General features: G+C 32.8%; 1 protein-coding gene across 1 annotated transcript in view; it reads left to right on the top strand.

Moving 5' to 3' along the window:
- LOC127561257 (putative ferric-chelate reductase 1) overlaps nucleotides 1-17,924 on the top strand; it is a 44,558-nt gene extending 26,634 nt beyond the window's left edge. The window contains exons 6-13 of the mRNA XM_051996547.1: nucleotides 196-303; nucleotides 1,987-2,099; nucleotides 5,244-5,315; nucleotides 7,405-7,502; nucleotides 9,530-9,588; nucleotides 11,542-11,679; nucleotides 11,784-11,809; nucleotides 17,736-17,924. Of these exons, the coding sequence (XP_051852507.1) occupies nucleotides 196-303; nucleotides 1,987-2,099; nucleotides 5,244-5,315; nucleotides 7,405-7,502; nucleotides 9,530-9,588; nucleotides 11,542-11,679; nucleotides 11,784-11,809; nucleotides 17,736-17,825 (704 nt within the window). The 3' untranslated portion in view covers nucleotides 17,826-17,924. The remainder of the gene's footprint in view (nucleotides 1-195; nucleotides 304-1,986; nucleotides 2,100-5,243; nucleotides 5,316-7,404; nucleotides 7,503-9,529; nucleotides 9,589-11,541; nucleotides 11,680-11,783; nucleotides 11,810-17,735) is intronic.
- Nucleotides 17,925-18,345: the final 421 nt, after the last annotated feature.

Here is an 18,345-nt window from a genome sequence, read left to right as displayed (position 1 = left end):
TCATCAATGAAATATCAGTGCTCTAGATTAATAGCAAATTCCTGAATATAAAGTTGCAACTGTTTTGTTAAAACACATTCTCAATATCACTTCTCTTAAAACATAAATCAAAGGCTTTCCTGATTGTCAGAGCTTTACATGCATACGTGTATTCATTATTTTTTATACTGAGTATCTCAATGTTAATATTTTCAGGACGCATAAGGAAACATACTAAGATTCCTTTAATAACGTCTCAGAAAGTAAATATCTCTGAACCAGGAAATTCCTTCTCATCAATACCAACTCTAATTAAGGTTCATGGTATGTATGTTCTTTATGGGTTTCTCCCTAATTGATGAATAAAGAAATGGAATTGCTTGAAGTTTAAGTTACTAAACATTTCTTAACTGGTTTGAGTTAGGTCAAAGCTTAAAGAAAAAGCTAAAGAATATCTTAAAGTTGGTATATTTGGCCAGAGAGCAAAGGGAAAAGGGAATGAAAGTGATGTCCTTAGCAGTAGTGTCCAGTTTGTGGAATCTGGGTTTTGTTCATTGGTTTACTTTCATTCACATTTATTAAACTCCCACATAATGTATGGCATAAATAGGAGATCATTAGAAGAAACCTAGTAACAGATACAAAGAACAATATTGGAGTGAGAAATGCATGGGTTCAAGTCTCATTTTTAATATATACTGGCTGTGTGACTCTAGACAAGATATTTAATCTCTCAATGGATAACACTAATACCCCACCCTATCCAAAATCATTCTCTAAGAACATAATTAGCAGAATATTTGCAGATTTGAGTTTTTAGATGAAATTTTCTTGTGGAAAACTCCTTAACTCAATGCTATCCAAAGCTTGGCTTTAAAAAAAAGCCAGAAGAGAATCTATGTTATATATTCTGTTAACATCTATATAAAATAATCACAACAGAAAGATTTTTTTTAACACTGTGAAGGCTATTGGTGTGTCTATTTTAATGGCTACCTTGATGTCAACTTTTTTCCAACCCTAATTTTATTTGTTTTGTTGAAATATTTGTTCAGGAATAATAATAATACCATTTTAACCTTTAAATAGCATTTTAAGTTTGCAAACTGTGCATGTACATGTTTATATGCATGTAGTATGTGTGTTATCTCACTTAATTTTTGACATAATCTTGGAAGCTAAGTATTATTATTCCATGATAACAGATAAGGAAACTGGCACTAAGAAGTTGTACCTTGCCCAACTAATAATCTCCTAAGGCAGTATATAGATTGCTAATTCCAGGTCCAGATCTATCCATCATACTTAACTGCCTCTAGCAGAATACAAAGTTGACATTATGTATTGTTTTGCAATGAGGAAAAGAGCGACAATGGGAAATTCCTTGTTAGGGAGGCACATTTAGGATTACTATGTAAAAACTGAAATCAGTTCATGCTCTCTAAATGGGCACGAGCCTTTTAAATAGCTATTCTTCCAATAATATAACAGTTATTGATTACAAGATTTTTCCAACCAAAGAGCTAAATTTATCAACAAGCATTTATTAAGTGCCTACTGTGTGCCAAAAAAATTATGTTTGGTGCTAGAAATATAAAAGCAGTAAATGAAACCATCCCTATTTTTCAAGCAATTTACATTCTAATAGGGGATCACATTAAAGTATATTCTTTTTACACAAAATATAGGGGAAGAGTATCAAATCTCATGATCACATGAATCAGAATTTAGCTATTAAACTGTTGTCTTATTTAATGTCATGGTTACCCCATCTCAATGATAATGCCTATGGTGATCTGAAGAGAAAAATTCCTAGGATCCAGTAGAGAGAAGGATTCTACTGTTCTTCAGGAAAGAGGTTTCATAAAGGTGTATGCTGGACTTTAAATACTAAAAGAGTAGGAGGAGATTTAAATAATGGCATAACATGATTATTGTACAAGAACTGATTAGAACACAAAGCCTATTTGGATAAAAAAAATATTGTTTCTGCTCTTTTAAAAATAGGTTCTATCATGCTTGTTGCCTGGATGACAGTAGGAACCACAGGCATGGTCTTTGCCCATTTCTGGAAAGGTGTTATGATAAAGCAAATTCTTGGCAAAGAGCTCTGGTTTCAGGTTTGTGAGTGAATGTGAATGTATAGCATCTGAAAATGTATCCAACATTCTGCCATAATTTGTCATAATAACGAACCTATTCCATTTTTACAATAGCATCTAAAGCTTTTTTATTTTCCTCACAGGTGGGTTTTTACTGTAAATTTTTATCTTGCCTTTGTTACAGATTGTTGAACTTTACATTTGTTCTATTTATAATATTAGTGGCCTCCTTGTAGCTAAATTTCATTATTATGAAAAAAAGAGAAAAGTCACATTAAGTACCTGAAATTACTGCATACCACAAATTAAAACAAATTATTTATCCCTATGGGATTTTTTTTTTTTTTTAGTTAATAGATATTGTATTTTGAAGTCATATGTCCCCTATTAGAATGTAAGCTCCTTAAGGGCAAATGTTTTTCTTTTTGCTTTTATTTCTATCCCTAGAGCTAAGCAATGTTGAGCGTACAATAAGTAATTAGTTAATATTGTTGATTCAACTTGATTTGAAACAGACAGAAATATAATAGACTAATGTGAATCTAGTCAGTCAGTCAACAATATATGTGCCAGGTTGAAAAAAATACAAATACAAATAAACACAAAAACATGGTCTCTGTCCTCAAAGAGCTCACCTTGTAAAGGAGAGAAAACATGTAAATAACTATGTACACACAAGTTATGTTGTTGAGTCATATTTTAGTTATGTCTAACTTCATGATTCCATTTGGGATTTTCTTGGCAAAGATACTGGAATGGTTTGCCAATTTCTTCTCCAGCTCATTTTACAGATGAGAAAATTGAGGCAAACAGAGTTAAGTGACTTATCTAGAGTCATCCAGGCAATAAATGTCTGATGACAGATTTTAACTCAGCAAGATGAGTCTTCCTGATTTCAGACCCAGCATTCTATCTACTGCATCACCTAGCTACCCACATACAAGCGTAAATGGAAGATTATCTCAAAGAGAAGGTCTTAACAGTGAGAAAAAGTGTTATCAGTCTCCTAAAAGAAATGAGATGGTGGAATAAAGGCAGGGACTTGCTCAAACTCCTCCAAATATCTTTAAATAATGACTATAAATGAGTACTAGAGTGACAGAACCCACAAAAAGACATAGTGAAACAACTTTCCAACCCAAGACAACTTAGAAGGTTGGCAGAAAGATCTGTCCAACAGGTGAGAGTGGAGCAACAGGGAGAGTCCAGCATAGACCCCCACCAGCACATACCCAGCCCCAGCAAATCAGAAGCCACTGAATTAGCATTTGCCATTTCCAGAGCTCTCAGCCCACACATGGTAAAGGGGTCAAACAATTGCTCAGGAGGAGAATACAGGGGGTCTCTCTGCAAGCACTGAGGCTCCATTGCTTTACACATACTCTGATTTGGGGGCAAATTGGGGGCAAAATGAGATTGGTATAGGATAGAAAAAGAAAATGACAAATGGTGAGGGAAAATGAGACATTAATGCACTACTGTTAGAGTTATGGACATATTCGATCATTCTATAGAGCAATTTGGAACTATACCCAAAGGGCTCATAAAACTTTAAAACTTTGATCTACCAATATTACTATTACATCTGTATCCCCAAAGAGATAAAAAACAAAAAGGAAAAGGATCTATATATCCAAAAATATTTATGCAGCTCTTTTTTAGTAGCAAAGAATTGGAAATTGAGGTGATTCCTAAACAAATTGTGATATGTGATTATGATGGAATGCTATTGTGCTATAAGAAATAATGAGCAGGATTCTTCCAGAAATCCTAAGACTTACATGAACTTCTGTACCATGACTTGGAGCTGGCAGAGTAAGCTATGTACTTCAGCACAATTATCACTGTTCAAGATAGTACAATTTATGCCCTTTCCAAGTTGTAAGTGCTAGTCTTTTTTTAATTCCAAAAAAGACCATTAACTTACTATAAAAAATTACATGAATTGCTGCAAAGTGAAATGTAGTATATAAAAAGTAATAATAATATTATAAGATGCTTAGCTGTGAATGACAGCTATTCTCAGCAATACTATGATCCAAGACAACTCTGAAGCACTTAAGATGAAAAATGCTATCCATCCAAGTTTTCTTGTTTATTTTTTATTGTTTTGTTTTGTTGAAATTTCCTTGGATACAAATTACTGCTGATTGACTGAAATCACAGGTCTGTTCCTTATCCCTGTCCAAATCTAATAATTAAAGAAAGAAAGTACACTTATTTTAAGAATAAGTGTAAATTTTCTCCCTTTGGTAGTATATTATAATGAAAAGAATAGCTTGGGGGAAAAGTAAGATCAAGAGAAAAATTTAAAAGATTGAAGACAATTAGATTTCTGTTTTGAATACTATGCTGTTTAGTTAGATAAAAATATACATCTACAAAGTATTCTATTAAAAGGAAATCTGTTAACAAATAGTTCTATATTTGTTAGTTCTATAGTGGAATAAAGGCAGGGACTTGTTCAAACTCCTCCAACTATAGAAATAGTTCTATAGAATTTATAGTTCTATAAATTAATGTAATGAAAATTAACATTCTTAATGAGGACCAGTAAAAAACAGGCACCAATTTATATATATATATATATATATATATATAATATATATATATATTCATAGCATTAAATATATTTGTATTCTGGTATTTTAAAAATGTTATTCATGCAATGTTTTATTAATCAGATAATTTCATGTTAGTTGAAAGTTTGCTTATAGCTGTGTTGTTATTATCAACATCGTAAAATTTTATGGGAATTTCTTTTGGCTATTGTTAGATACCTAGATTTCTCCAATTAAAAAAAAAAAATGAGAGGATTCTTTTTGTTGTTTTTCAGTCATGAATGATTGTGATTCCGTTTCATATTTTTTTTTGGCAAAGATACTAAAGTAGTTTGTCATTTCCTTCTCCACCTCATTTTACAGATGAGGAAATTGAGGCAAAAAAGGTTTAAGAAACTTGCCCAGGATCATATAGTAAATGTCTGAAATCAGATTTGAACTCAGCTCTTCCTGATTTCAGACCTGGTGCTCTATCCACTGTGTCTCCTAGCTGTCCAGGATTCTTTTGCCCAGAGATAAAACTGTCAGTAGCTAGTTACCATAATTAATTGACTAATTACCATAATTAAATTGTCTAAATCTAGATGCAATTTTTCTTTAGGTACACATATCTCTGATGACACTGACAGTGGTATCCACAGTGATAGCTTTTATACATGTCCAAGGATGGAGTGTAAGTCAGTCTTCCATTTTATTGTTGTTGTTGAGAATCTATTAATTTTGAGTCAAATTGTAGATATCTTCTGATTATTTACACCTTGGTTTCATTAATATCTGATGATTCATTGCTTCATTGATGATTCCCATTAATATAGGATTATATTTACAAAAGTATGGGTAGGAAGCATTATTTAAAATGGGAGAGGGAAAGATCTTATAGTGATGGTGATGTCAAAAGAACTGTGTAATTCCCCAAAGCCTATGCTCTTCCCATTCAAATCTGGACCCAGATCTGTTCTTGTTTCTGATGTTGAAAACACAAGAAACTAAAATGACAGAATCCTAAAGTCTTAGCGGTTACCTAGTCCAATCTGTACCTGAACTAGAATCCCATTTACCAAATTCCTAGCTCATGCTTACCCAATCTCTACAGTGGCAGACTCTTTGCTTAGTGAGACAACCCTTTCCACTTTTTGATAGAAGAGTGCAGAGTTGGAAGGAATCATTTTAACTCACTGGATGACCTTACTAGCTATAAATATGAGTAATCTTGAATAAGATAAGATTTAATAAGAATAAATAAAAAGGTTCTTCATTTGGGTTTGAAATGATTAACTTCATAAGTAAGAGATTTTACAGGTCCAGAAGATCATTATATACTTCAACAATACTATATGATGATCAATTCCGATGGACCTAGCCATCTTCAGCAATGAGATGAACCAAATCAGTTCCAATGGAACAGTAATGAACTGAACCAGCTATACCCAGCGAAAGAACTCTGAGAGATAACTAAAAACCATTACATTGAATTCCCAATCCCTATATTTTTGCCCGCCTGCATTTTGGATTTCCTTCACAATCTAATTGTACAATAATTTCAGAGTCCGATTCTTTTTGTACAGCAAAATAACGGTTTGGTCATGTATACTTATTGTGTATCTAATTTATACTTTAATATATTTAACATCTACTGGTCATCCTGCCATCTTAGGGGAGGGGGTGGGAGAAAGGAGAGGAAAAATTGGAACAAAAGGTTTGGCAATTGTCAATGCTGTAAAATTACCAATGCATATAACTTGTAAATAAAAAGCTATTTTTAAAAAAGTAAGAGATTTTAGAAATGCTGGTAGAACACAATTTGTCTGAAAAGATATGAAGGCATTAGGGGTAGGCAGATTTAATATGAAATAACAGCATATGCTATAGGCAGCCCAAGCAAATGCTGTCTTAGATGGAATTGAGGAACATAAGCTTCATAAAAAAGAAAGATAACGATTCCATTGTACTCTGCCTTGGTCAGATGATAGCCAGAGTTTTGTGCTCAGTTTGGGGCACCACAATTTACAGAAGGATGAGCATTCCCAGACGAGACTGGGCTAGTGAGAAGGGATTAGAAAATAATGTCATTTAATTCATTAGTAACCAATAGCCTAGGAAAGAAGGATTTAATTTCCTTTTTCTTGACCTCAGAGGGCAGAACTAAGTTCAACCAGTAGAACGACATACAAAGTACCTCGAGGGGAGAGATTATTTGTTTTTGTCTTTGTAGCTCCACTGCCTGCTATTATATTATGTCATGAATATAGCAGATTCTCAATATGTGGTGGTTATGGATGTTGCAAAGAGACTGTAGGTTTAATGTAAGAAAATGTTTCCTAACAATTTGAGCTATCCACATATAGAACTGCTACCTTATGATAGGTGGTGGAAGGTCTTTAGGAAGAGACTAGTTAGCAAAAGTTTTTTTTTTTCTTTTTTGTCATTCTAGGATAGATTCTGAGAACTTTTGTCACTCTAAGATTCAGTGATTCCTTTGATTTCTGGGAATTCCATCACCAGTTTACTCACCTACCTCTTGTCTGTTCTGTTGCCCTATCTCATGATGTTCAGATGTCTGCTTTTGTAATTTCAGTACAAGAAAATGGACTACCTTAGCATTTAGACAAAATTATATTTATATAGATAGTAACTGATGTGATTTCTAAGTGGTAGCTGCTAATTCTGTGTGTAAAGGGCAAAGTTAAAATAAAGCACTAAGAGGGTGACAACTTCTCTTAAAAAGTTTTTCTTTATATATATATAATTTATTTACTCTGCAGAGCAACTTGCCTCATGCTATTATGGGTTGTGTTGTAATACTTCTGGCTTTCCTTCAACAAATAATTGCTCTCTTTCGACCTTCACCTCAGCATAAAAGGTAAATAAACTTTAAAATGGGGAGTTTCAAAATAAGAGTTATTTAATTCATGACTAACCAATGGCCCAGTTATTATTCTACTAATATTAATTATAAGACAGAGAGTTAGGATTTCAAGGAATAATATAAATGAGAAATATAGTGGAGTAGAATGGGCAATTTCAAAATCACATGAATTGCTTTTGGACTTAATATAATTATAAAGTATAAAAGTTAGAAAATACTACAAACACCTAGGCTAACCCAAAACTAATTAAAATTCCCTTTTGTAAAATCTCAAAATGGCTTATTCAGTTTTTCCTTTGAGAAGTTTTTCTCATCTCCACACTACATATCCTCATTTCCTTCAGTTAATTTTCATTTGGATTAGATTCTAGTATTTTTCTTCATCCTGATCCCCTTGCTCTGGATACATTTCACTTTGTCAATATCCTTCCTAATATATAGTTTTCAAGTTCCTAAAATATAGGATTGCAGATATGCCCTAATTAAGGCACAGTAACAGTCCAACAGGACTTCTCTTGTTTCTGACACAATTACTATTTCCTAAAATGCCATCTCTTAATCATTGATTCTTAATGAATGTACTAATGCATCCTAAGGTTACAATAGCTTTTTTGATTGACAGCCTTTGTCTGTGTAATTTTTTAATTTAAGTATGAGCTTATTAAATTTATTCTTACCCAGTTTCACTACCTTAGATTAAGCTCATTATTCTAGTGTATAAGAGATAATTTTGGATTCTGATTCTGTCATCCAACATCAATCAATCTGTCACATTTATTAAGTGCCTACTATGTTCTAGGCACTGTGTTAAGTGCTCTGGATAAAAAAAGGCAAAAAGCAATCCCTTCCTTTTCAGAGTTTATAATCTAATAAGGAAGACAACATATAAATGAACATATACATTTTATTTATATATGTATATCTGTATGCATATGTATACATATATATTCACACACACATGTGATTAACAGAGGAAAGACATTGAATAAAGAGAGAGAAACTTCCTACAGAATTTGAAAATGAGAAAATGAGATTTTATTTGGGATTTAAAGGAAGTCAATAGTCAAAGCAAAGGAGCTAACACGTATTATCTTGAAATTCTTTGTTCAAATCATTAGTCAAAATATTAAATCAGTGCCTAAGAAGTGAATCTTATAACATTTTATTAGAAACTTTTCCCCAAGTTAGTATCAATCTATCAGTCAATCCTCCAACGTCCTTGTTTCTCATTTTCTACAACAGTAAAATGGGGATAATAATGCCTATAGTACTTACATCATAGGGCTTTTGTGAAAATCACATGAGATCATGTAGGTAAGATGTTTCATATACTTTAAAACCCTAGAATGATAAATTTTAAGACCATGATGACATCAAATATATGGCAACTCAGACCAATACCCACCCTCTGCTATATCATACTGCATCACATCTCCCATCACAATGACCAGACAAACCAAACTCTCACACTTTTAATTCCACTGGTTCCTCACTATCTTCTTCTTGGTTTCATTTTTTTCCATCCTACCTAAAAATTCTTCTTTCTTTCCAAGACATTATGCAAGTATTTTTCCTTATTTTATAGAAAGGAAAAAAACTTCCATTTAATTTGTGGTTTCCTCCAACAAAACAAACCTGTGAAACTTTTATTTCTATTTTCTTTTCCTTTTCCCTCTGTTTTGCTTCCTCTGTCATGGTCAGTTTTTTCTCTCCTTATCTAAGTCTTAGGTCCTGACAGTAATACTTACATGCAGTTCTTAGTCTCATTGTGTTATGCTGATCCAAAAACTCCTCTGAAGTTGTAAGAATGAAAGTTTCCATGGGAAAAAAAAAAAAGGAATTAAAAAAAACAAATCCTAGATTTAGTACTGTATCTTCTTGTTTCCAGTAAAAATAGCCCCTGAAAAGTTGAATAACTTTCTTATATATTTAGCTTCAAAATAAAATTCAAAACTTTTAAATAAAATGCTATTAAAATAAAATGTGAACCTTATATTATATTATTTTTGATGTTTCCATAGGAGAATTATCTTTAATGTTTCCCATGCTCTAACAGGTTTTGTATTAAGGATTTTATCAGGTAACTACTTCAATTTCTTTATATGTATAAATTTATTTGAATTCCTGAATCTTCTGAAGCTAATAATCTGAAATGATTTTTGATGTTTAGATATTAAATTAATGTCATCACGTAGTATGTTTTATTAGAGTTTTAGAACAGTTATAATCTTCAGGTTACAGATACACAGATTTTAATATAAAGAATGGTTTAAATTTCTTTTTTTCCCCTACAAGTAGTCAATGAATTCCTTACAATCTTTTTCTTAGTCAGCACAAGAGAAAAAAAATATTAGGTATATCTGAATAGCTGATTCAAACTAGTGGCTTAATACTTTACAAGTTGCCTCTTCAGTAAGCATTGAGCCAGTTAAGAAAGCACAGAATGAGTTTCTCACAGAATGTTTCTCACAGAGACACGATTTTTAAAAACACATAGTTTAACATGAAAAGATCATAAATGCTGAAGAAAAAATGAATATTTTAATATTGAGACAACCAAAAGAGGCAAGGAATAATAATTTCAAATTCATAAAAACTTAGAAAATTCTTTGTTGATTATCCTTTTTTTGATGTAGAAGTTGTCAACTAAAGGGAGGGGTCAGAGTGTTCCAATTTATTTATATGTCATCTTAGAAAATAAAGCGTAAAGAATACTCTTTCACTCAAAGGATGGAGAGGGAATAAAAGTATTTCTGAATTGTTTATTACTTTTTTTAATAGTACTTTATTTTTCTAATTACATATAAAAGATCATTTTCAATCTTTATTTTTGCAAAACTTTTTGTTCCAGATTTTTCGCCTTTCCTCTCTCCTTTACAAGACAACAAGCAATCTGATACAGGCTAAATATGTACAGTTCTTTAAAACGTATTTCCCGGCAGCTAGGTGGTGCAGTGGATAGAGCACCAGCCCTGAAGTCAGGAGGACCTGAGTTCAAATCTAGCCTCAGACACTTAACACTTCCTAGCTGTGTGACCCTAGGCAAGTCACTTAACCCCAATTGCCTCAGCAAAACAAAACAAAACAAAAAACATATTTCCATAGTTGTCATGTTGTGCAAGAAAAATCAGATCAAAAGGGAAACTACCATGAAAAAAAAAAAAAAAACAACCTACAACAATCCCCCTAAAAGGCGAAAATACTATGCTTCAATCCACATTCAGTCTCCAATGGATGGCATTTTCCAACCTAAATCTATTGAAATTATCTTGAATCACCACATTGTTGAAAAGAGCCAAGTCCATCACAGTTGATCATCACATAAATTTGTTGTTACTGGGCATGATGTTCTGTTGATTCTGCTTATTTCATTTTGCATCAGTTCATGTAAATCTTTTCAGGCTTTTCTGAAATCAGCTGCTCATTATTTCTTATTTTAAAAAATACAATTGTTTATTCAATATATATTAATTCACAGTTGCTATATTAAATTATATTTAATCCATCTGAAATAATTCATATCAATAAACATTTATTGAGCATTTATTAAATGTCAGGCTCTGTGCAAGGTACTTTACCACAGAGAAAAACAATAATGAGTAGCATTTATATGATAGCGTTTAAATAATATTTTAAGACTTGCAAAGCATTTTACAAAAATGATTTAATTTTATCCTCACAACAAGCCTGGCAGGTAGATACCATTACTAAAACCCATTTTACAGAAGAGGAAATTGAGACACAGAGAGGTTAGTTGTATAGTCCATGACACATAGGTAGCAAGTGTCTGAGGCCAGGTTTGTACTCATATCTTCCTGACTCCAGCTCTAACACTATCCACTTCCCCACATTCATTTCACTGGTAAATAAATCAAAAGGTTGTTTAACACATCTCATGATTTTCATTTTCAATATTTTGTAATTAAACTGAAAAAAAAAACAGACACAAACAAAACCTAATCCTACCTGAATAATTTTGTGTAAAATAAAAAAATATATATTTATCTTGGCTAATATTTCCTTTTCTTTTTAGATGTTACTATATTACTAGGATTGAAGTTTATTGATGCATCTCCCAACAGATGGATGGAAAAAGTAATGGGAGGATTAGTTGGCTGGGGAATATTAAGAGATGTGTTGTTCTATGCAAATGTTTATTTTTGGAAGAAAGGTAAGGATCAGCTTTACCCACTTGAGCAGCCACAAAATTCACTTGGTTGACAAAATTATTCCTCTTTATTTTCATTAATGTTAATGGTTCTCTTTTTTTTTCAGATGGTTATGAAAATCCAAAAGGAAAGGTAAATCTTTTCTTTTAAGCAACACTGATTTTTCTTTCTGGACTATAAAAGCTCCTCTGGAGTTATCCAGTCTAACTTTAGAATAGCTGGTCAATAAACATATCCAGCTCTAGTAATCTGAAATTTATGACATTTAGATAAGGCTAAAGTTTACTCTTTGGTTGGAGGTTAATAGGGAATAGAAGGAAGAAAATATGCCACTAGGAAATTGTACTGTAAATAAGAAAAAAAAATTAGTTTAAAGAAACAATTTATAGTATCAATCAGTGAGCATTTGTAAAGCTTTGTGACAGACATTATGAAAAGTACAGATACAAAGGCAAAATCAGAATAGTTCCCTACCTTCAAAGTGCTTCTTTTTTTTTTTTTGGTCTGGTGGAAGGTCTTTTTAAAAAAATTTTAATGGTATTTAATAACATTCACCTTTACAAAACCTTGTGTTTCAAATTTTTCTCCCTCTCACCATCCCTCTCCACTCCCCAAATTAGCAAGCAATCTGATATAGATTAAATATGTGCTTAAATATATACAATTTTTCTAAACATATTTCTATATTCATCATGCTGCACAAGAAAAATCAGAAGAAAAGGGAAAAAAACAGAAGAAAAAAACAAATAACAAAAAGGTGAAAATACTATGCTTTGAATCACATTCATCTCCATTGTTCTCTCTCTGGATTTGGATGGCACTTTGCATCATAAATCTATTAGAATTGTCATTATTGAAAAGAGCCACTTCCATCACAGTTGATCGTCACATAATCTTGTACAGTGTGTACAGTGTTTTCTTGGTTCTGTTCACTTCACTCAGCATCAATTCATGTAAGTCTTTCCAGGCTTTTTGAAATCATCCTGCTCATCATTTCTTATAGAACAATAATATTGTATTACATTCATATACAATAACTTATTCAGCCATTTCCTGGTTAATAGGCATCCACTGAATTTTCAGTTCCTTGCCACTATAAAAATGGCTGTTACAAACATTTTTTTGCTCATGAGGTCTTTTTTTCCTCTTTTATGATTTTTCTGGCATGCAGACCCAGTAGAGACATTATTGGATCAAAGGGTATGCACAGTTTTACAGCCATAATTCCAAATTAAAGAATTTCTGTTCTTACTGAGGCAGAAAGGGACCAGGAAAGATATCAAATAGAACAGAAGTAACTAACACACAACCCAAAACATCCCAGAGTGCAAGTCAAAATCAAAAGTAAATTGGGAAAAATGTAATTGGGAAATATTCAACAAAATAAATTAAAATACAAGATAATATTACATTTTAAAACTAAGTAAGTGGCTCACAGAGTTTCTTGTGTACAGAATACTGGCACTCCCCCATACACACTTTTCTATTTGAGTTTAATACCACTAATATAAATGATAAGTTCAGGCTTAGACTTTTTAAATTTTTTTAATAGTATTCTATTTTTCCAAATACATGTAAAGATAGTTTTCAACATACAGTTTTTGTAAAACTTTGTGTTCTAAATTTTTCTTCCTCTCTCCCTTTCTTTTCTCTTCCCCAAGATAGTACTAGCAATATGATATAGGTTAAACATGTACAATCCTTTTAAACATTTTTCCATATTTGTCATGTTGTACAAGAAAAATCAGACCAAAGGGGGAAAAATTATGACAAAGAGAAAAACAAACAAACAAAAAATGAAAATACTATTCTTCGATCTACATTCAGTTTCCATAATTCTCTCTCTGAATGTGATTGGCATTTTCCATCCCAAGTCTATTGGAATTGACTTGAATCACTGCATTGAGAATTATCAAACTGAGTCTTACTAGAAACCAAAAATTCCAAGAAGGCAACTAGGGGTAGTACATAAAGCACTTGACTTGGAGTCAGGAAGATTTGAGTTCCAATTCAGCCTCTGACACTAGTGTGACTTTGGGCAAGTCATTTAAATGTTTGCCTCCATTTTCTCATCTACAAAATAAATTGGAGAGGAAAATGGTAAATTACTCTAGTATCTTTGCTAAGAAAAACCCAAATGGGAACCAAAAGATTTGAATAGTACTGAAAATGAATGAAGAACAAGAATCCTTGGGGATGGGGGGGACAGTACTTTTCAGGTATGGGAAACAGAGCATGAAAAGAAAATCAAATAGGCACTTTGGAGAGGTGATATCCAATCCTTACTTGAACAAGGATACCTTCCACAAGATATCTATTGTATGTTAAGAACTTTGTTAAACACTGAGATACAAAGAAAACAACCCCCCAAAATCCCGTTTTCCAAGGAGTTCACAGTCTAATGGAGAAGACAGTATGCAAATAACTGGGTAAAACCAAGATATATGTATATAAATATATATACATATATATATAGAGAGAGAGAGAGAGAAGAGAAATTGTGGTAATCTCAGAAGTAAGACATTAAGATGAAGAAGGAATGGAAAATACTTCTTCCAGGTGAGATTGTAGCTGAAAAAAATGAAGCCAGGGAAGCTAGCAGATAGAAGTGAGGGTAGAAGGGTTCCAAACATAGGGGACACCTAGTGAAAATGCTTGCAGTTGAGAGATGGAATGATGAATTTGAAGGATACCAAGGAAATCCCTGTCATTAGATCCCAGAGCACGTAAGGGAAATTAGGCATAAGACTAGAGAGAAAGGAAGGGGTTATGTCACAAAGGGCTTTAAAAGCCAAACAGGATTTTGTATTTGTCCTAGAGGTAATAGAGAGCCACTAGATTTTATTAAATCAGAGATCAGGTTGTCAACCTGAATTTTACAAGTGAAGAGAGACCTGACATGGAAAGATCAAATAGTGACCTATTTCAATGTTCAAATATAAAATAGTGATGAGAGCCTGCACCAGGATAGTTGCAGTATTGGAAGGGAAGGAGTTGAGGATGATGCTAGGTTGTGAGCTTGGATGACTGAGATGATAGTGGTACCTTCAACAGAAATAGGAAAGTTAGAATGAGGGCAAAGATTGCATTCAGTTTTAGACATGTTGAGTTAAGATGTGCATGGCACATCCTATTTGAGATGGCTAAAATGTACTTGGATGATGCATCTGGATAGCACAGTGGATAGAGCACTGGTCCTGAAGTCAGAAGGACTTGAGTTCAAATTTGAATCTCATATACTTAACACTTCTAGCTATGTAACCTTGGGTAAGTGAATTACCCCAATTGTTTTGCACTTTTTTGGAGGAGAAAGAAAGAAGGAGAAAGAGAGAGAGAGTGAGAGAGAGAGAGAGAAGGGAGGAGGAAAAAGAAGGGAAGGGAGGGCTAAAGACAAAGGAGGGAGAGAGGAAGAGAGATTAGGGCTGGACAAGTGATCTCATATGGAGATGTTCATTGAAACAATGAGAGCTCATGAGATCAACAAGTGAGATAGCATAGAATAGAAGAAGGCCCAAAATAGAGCCCTGGTGAAATCCTCATGAATAGTGGGCCTGTCCTGGATAAAGATTCAGTGAAGGAAGCAGCAAAGCAATAATTAGACAAGGAAGCAGGGAACCAGGGGAGAGCAGTGTCCTGAAAACTTGGATAAGAATTCAAGGACAAAAGAATAATTAACAAGAGTCAAAGTCTGCAGAGAGGTTGATAAGGATAAGGACTAAGAAAAGACAATTAGATTTGTCAATTAAGAGATTATTAGCAATATTTCAGCTGAATGCTGAGATCAGAAACCAGACTGCAAAGAATTATGAAAAATGGAGATACCTAGTATACATAGGTCTCAAGGAGTTTAGACTCCTAAAAGTCAAGAGTAGAGCTGGAAAGGATGAATAGATTAAGTGACTGATTGGGGAAACATAAGAATATTTTGAAGAATCTTCTGTTGGAGATTAGCGAGAGAGGAGGAATGATAGACAAGGCAATGTACTGGAAAAGATGGGATTATTCATGTAAAGGAGTTAGTTTTGCAAAGAGAAAAGCTACCTCTTCATGTAAATTGGGTTCAGAGGGAAATAGGAGCAAAAGGCAACTGAATGATATGAGAAGAGAAACCGAAACTCACCTGAGAGAGAGAAAGAGGAAGCTCTAGAAAGTTTAAGAAAAAATGAAAAGGTTATATCTCAATGTTACTTATGATTATTGTCAATTGGTACAAAATTAACAATCTGTCATTGGGCATTATTTGATGTCCATTTGTCTCCCAGGGGAAACAGAATAATCAATAGCTTTTTGATTTGAAACTTTAAAAAATATGTGCAGAAAATAGTTCTCCATTCTCACAGAGAAAAAGTATTAAGAGATATCATGTAAAAGATGATATCCCTGCTATAGTATCACAAAATATCCATCATAAAAGCACCAAATTTTCCTAACATCAGATTGAAAATTTTAATGTTTTAAAAAGAAAAAAGGGTACTCACCTTTATTATACACCATAGTTTTGCTGTTTCACCTATAATTCTTTTTTCTATTCTGTTTTACACTTACAAATGCTCCCTTTTTGATGTTTGTTATACTCAAAATTAAAAAAAAAAAACTACAAAAAAGTTGGCAAGAGGAAATTTACCCTCCCCAAATCATAAAACTGATATAACTTAGACTTCAAAGAGAACTTGATTGTCATCAAATTCAGCTGCCTCTTTTAAAAATATTTTTCCTTTTTATATAAATGTTTTACTGATGCTCTTAATTTGAATTCCATTATTCCCAATTCCACATATAGTTTGCTTGTAAGAAATTACTTGCTTGTTTTCTCCCCCACTGGACTATAAATTTCTTGAGATCAGGGATTAACTTTTTTGCCTCTTCTTGTATCCCTTGTTGTTGTTTTTCCTTCCTTCTTGAAGAGGGTCATGACATCAGGGAGGTGATGCCATGCCATTAAATCCAAGTGAATTAGATTTAAATGGGGGAGGGCAAGGTCATCTGCCTCACTTTCTCCTCCAGATTCTTCTGGGTACAATGGCCAGATATAGATCAAGACCACTGGAGATAGCCTAGACACACAGTACATGCTTAACAAATTTTTGTTGACTTATTTCCTTATTTCAAAAAAACAAAAAGGAACAATTCCACAAACATTGGCCAAATCTAAAAATATTTCATTTTGCACTTGCCTTTTATAAGAGATACTTCTTTTTTCACCATCAAGCCTCTGAAATCATGATTGGACAATCATTCCATTGCCAAGTCATTCATTTGACAGATATGGAAAGTGAGCCCTGGAACACTGTGACTTGCCTAAATCATGAGTAATAACCTCAAATCCTGCTGTGGATATGGAAGAACTTGAATGGGAATTATCCTAAGTATGTGGGGTGGGGAGGCAGACAGTTCTATACATATATGCTTGGTCCAAGTGCCACTCCCACCCTACATCCTCAGAGGTGCCTGCAGAGCATAGGATTAAACACTGATACATAATTATGATTTTTCTGCTTATAAAATACTTCATGCACCTAAGCTAAATTGTTTAGGGGCAAATTTGAGATCTAAACCAGAATCATGTGAATTTAAATCATTATCATCTAGAACAGATTCACATTCTGTATATTTGTCATTAGTAGTAATTTTTAAATTGTTTGGTTTCTTCTCATCATATGATTGGAAAAATGATAAATCTAAGTTCAAATTATATCTCTGACATGAGCCTCAGATGAATAAAACAGGTTGAAATATACAGAGAGAATTTTCATACTAAGGCCACAATGCTCACAGGATATCACTGGAAGGGAAGTACATTTGTTTTATTCGAAATACTAAAACTTTGACTCCAAAACTGTCCAATCTTCTCTATCTAGTAAAATGGTTGCAAGAGTTGAAGTATGTCTGCCTACCAGATGCAAAAATTTTCTGATGTCTTCTACCCTTAGTAGAATTTCTAAAGGTATTTCATAGCATCATAGGATTTAGAGCTAGAAGATATCTTAGAAGTAATATATCATCTTGGAAATGGATTTGCAAAGTGAATGTTTAACTGATTTTTTTCTTCCTTTCTCAGATAAAAAATGAAAAAATTCTGGTAATAATTTATCTGTGTGGAAACCTCATATTTGTAATAACCCTGCTTGTTGGAATTGGACAATCCTAGAGAAATTGATCTTCACTCAATGAAGATTTTGAGAATCACTGCCATGTTGACTAATTTTTGTACCTAGTAAAAACTAGAAAAATAAAAAGTTTAAATAGAGTTTCTAAATCTTTCAAGTTTTTTTGTCTTCACAATATTGTTATTATATATGTTTTTCTCCCAGTTTTGTTGCCTTTTTCTTTTATTGATTTTATTTCTCTTTGCCATTTTTATTATAGTTGTCTCTCTAAACATTTACAATTACCTTGTTCCCTCTAGTATTCTTTTGGATTGGGTATTTACAATTTGCAGTGATTATTTCTATGTATAATTGGACATTCATTTTTTTTTCCAAATTTATTTTATTTAAAGAAACAGAATAAGAAAAAAAACAGAAAAGAAATACAAAACAAAATGAAATAAAACAAAAGAGAACATTGTCATATGCCCAGCAGAACATCAGGGAGAATTCAAGAAAATATATGTATTAGTAGAAAAAAATTATATTCCTGCATCCATCTTTTCTTTACTTCCCTATAAA

The sequence above is a fragment of the Antechinus flavipes genome, chromosome 4 (genome assembly GCF_016432865.1).
Source record: "Antechinus flavipes isolate AdamAnt ecotype Samford, QLD, Australia chromosome 4, AdamAnt_v2, whole genome shotgun sequence".
NCBI classification, from domain to species: Eukaryota; Metazoa; Chordata; class Mammalia; order Dasyuromorphia; family Dasyuridae; genus Antechinus; species Antechinus flavipes.
Note: the sequence above shows the minus strand (reverse complement) of the source record. Positions and strands in the feature narration are given on the sequence as shown.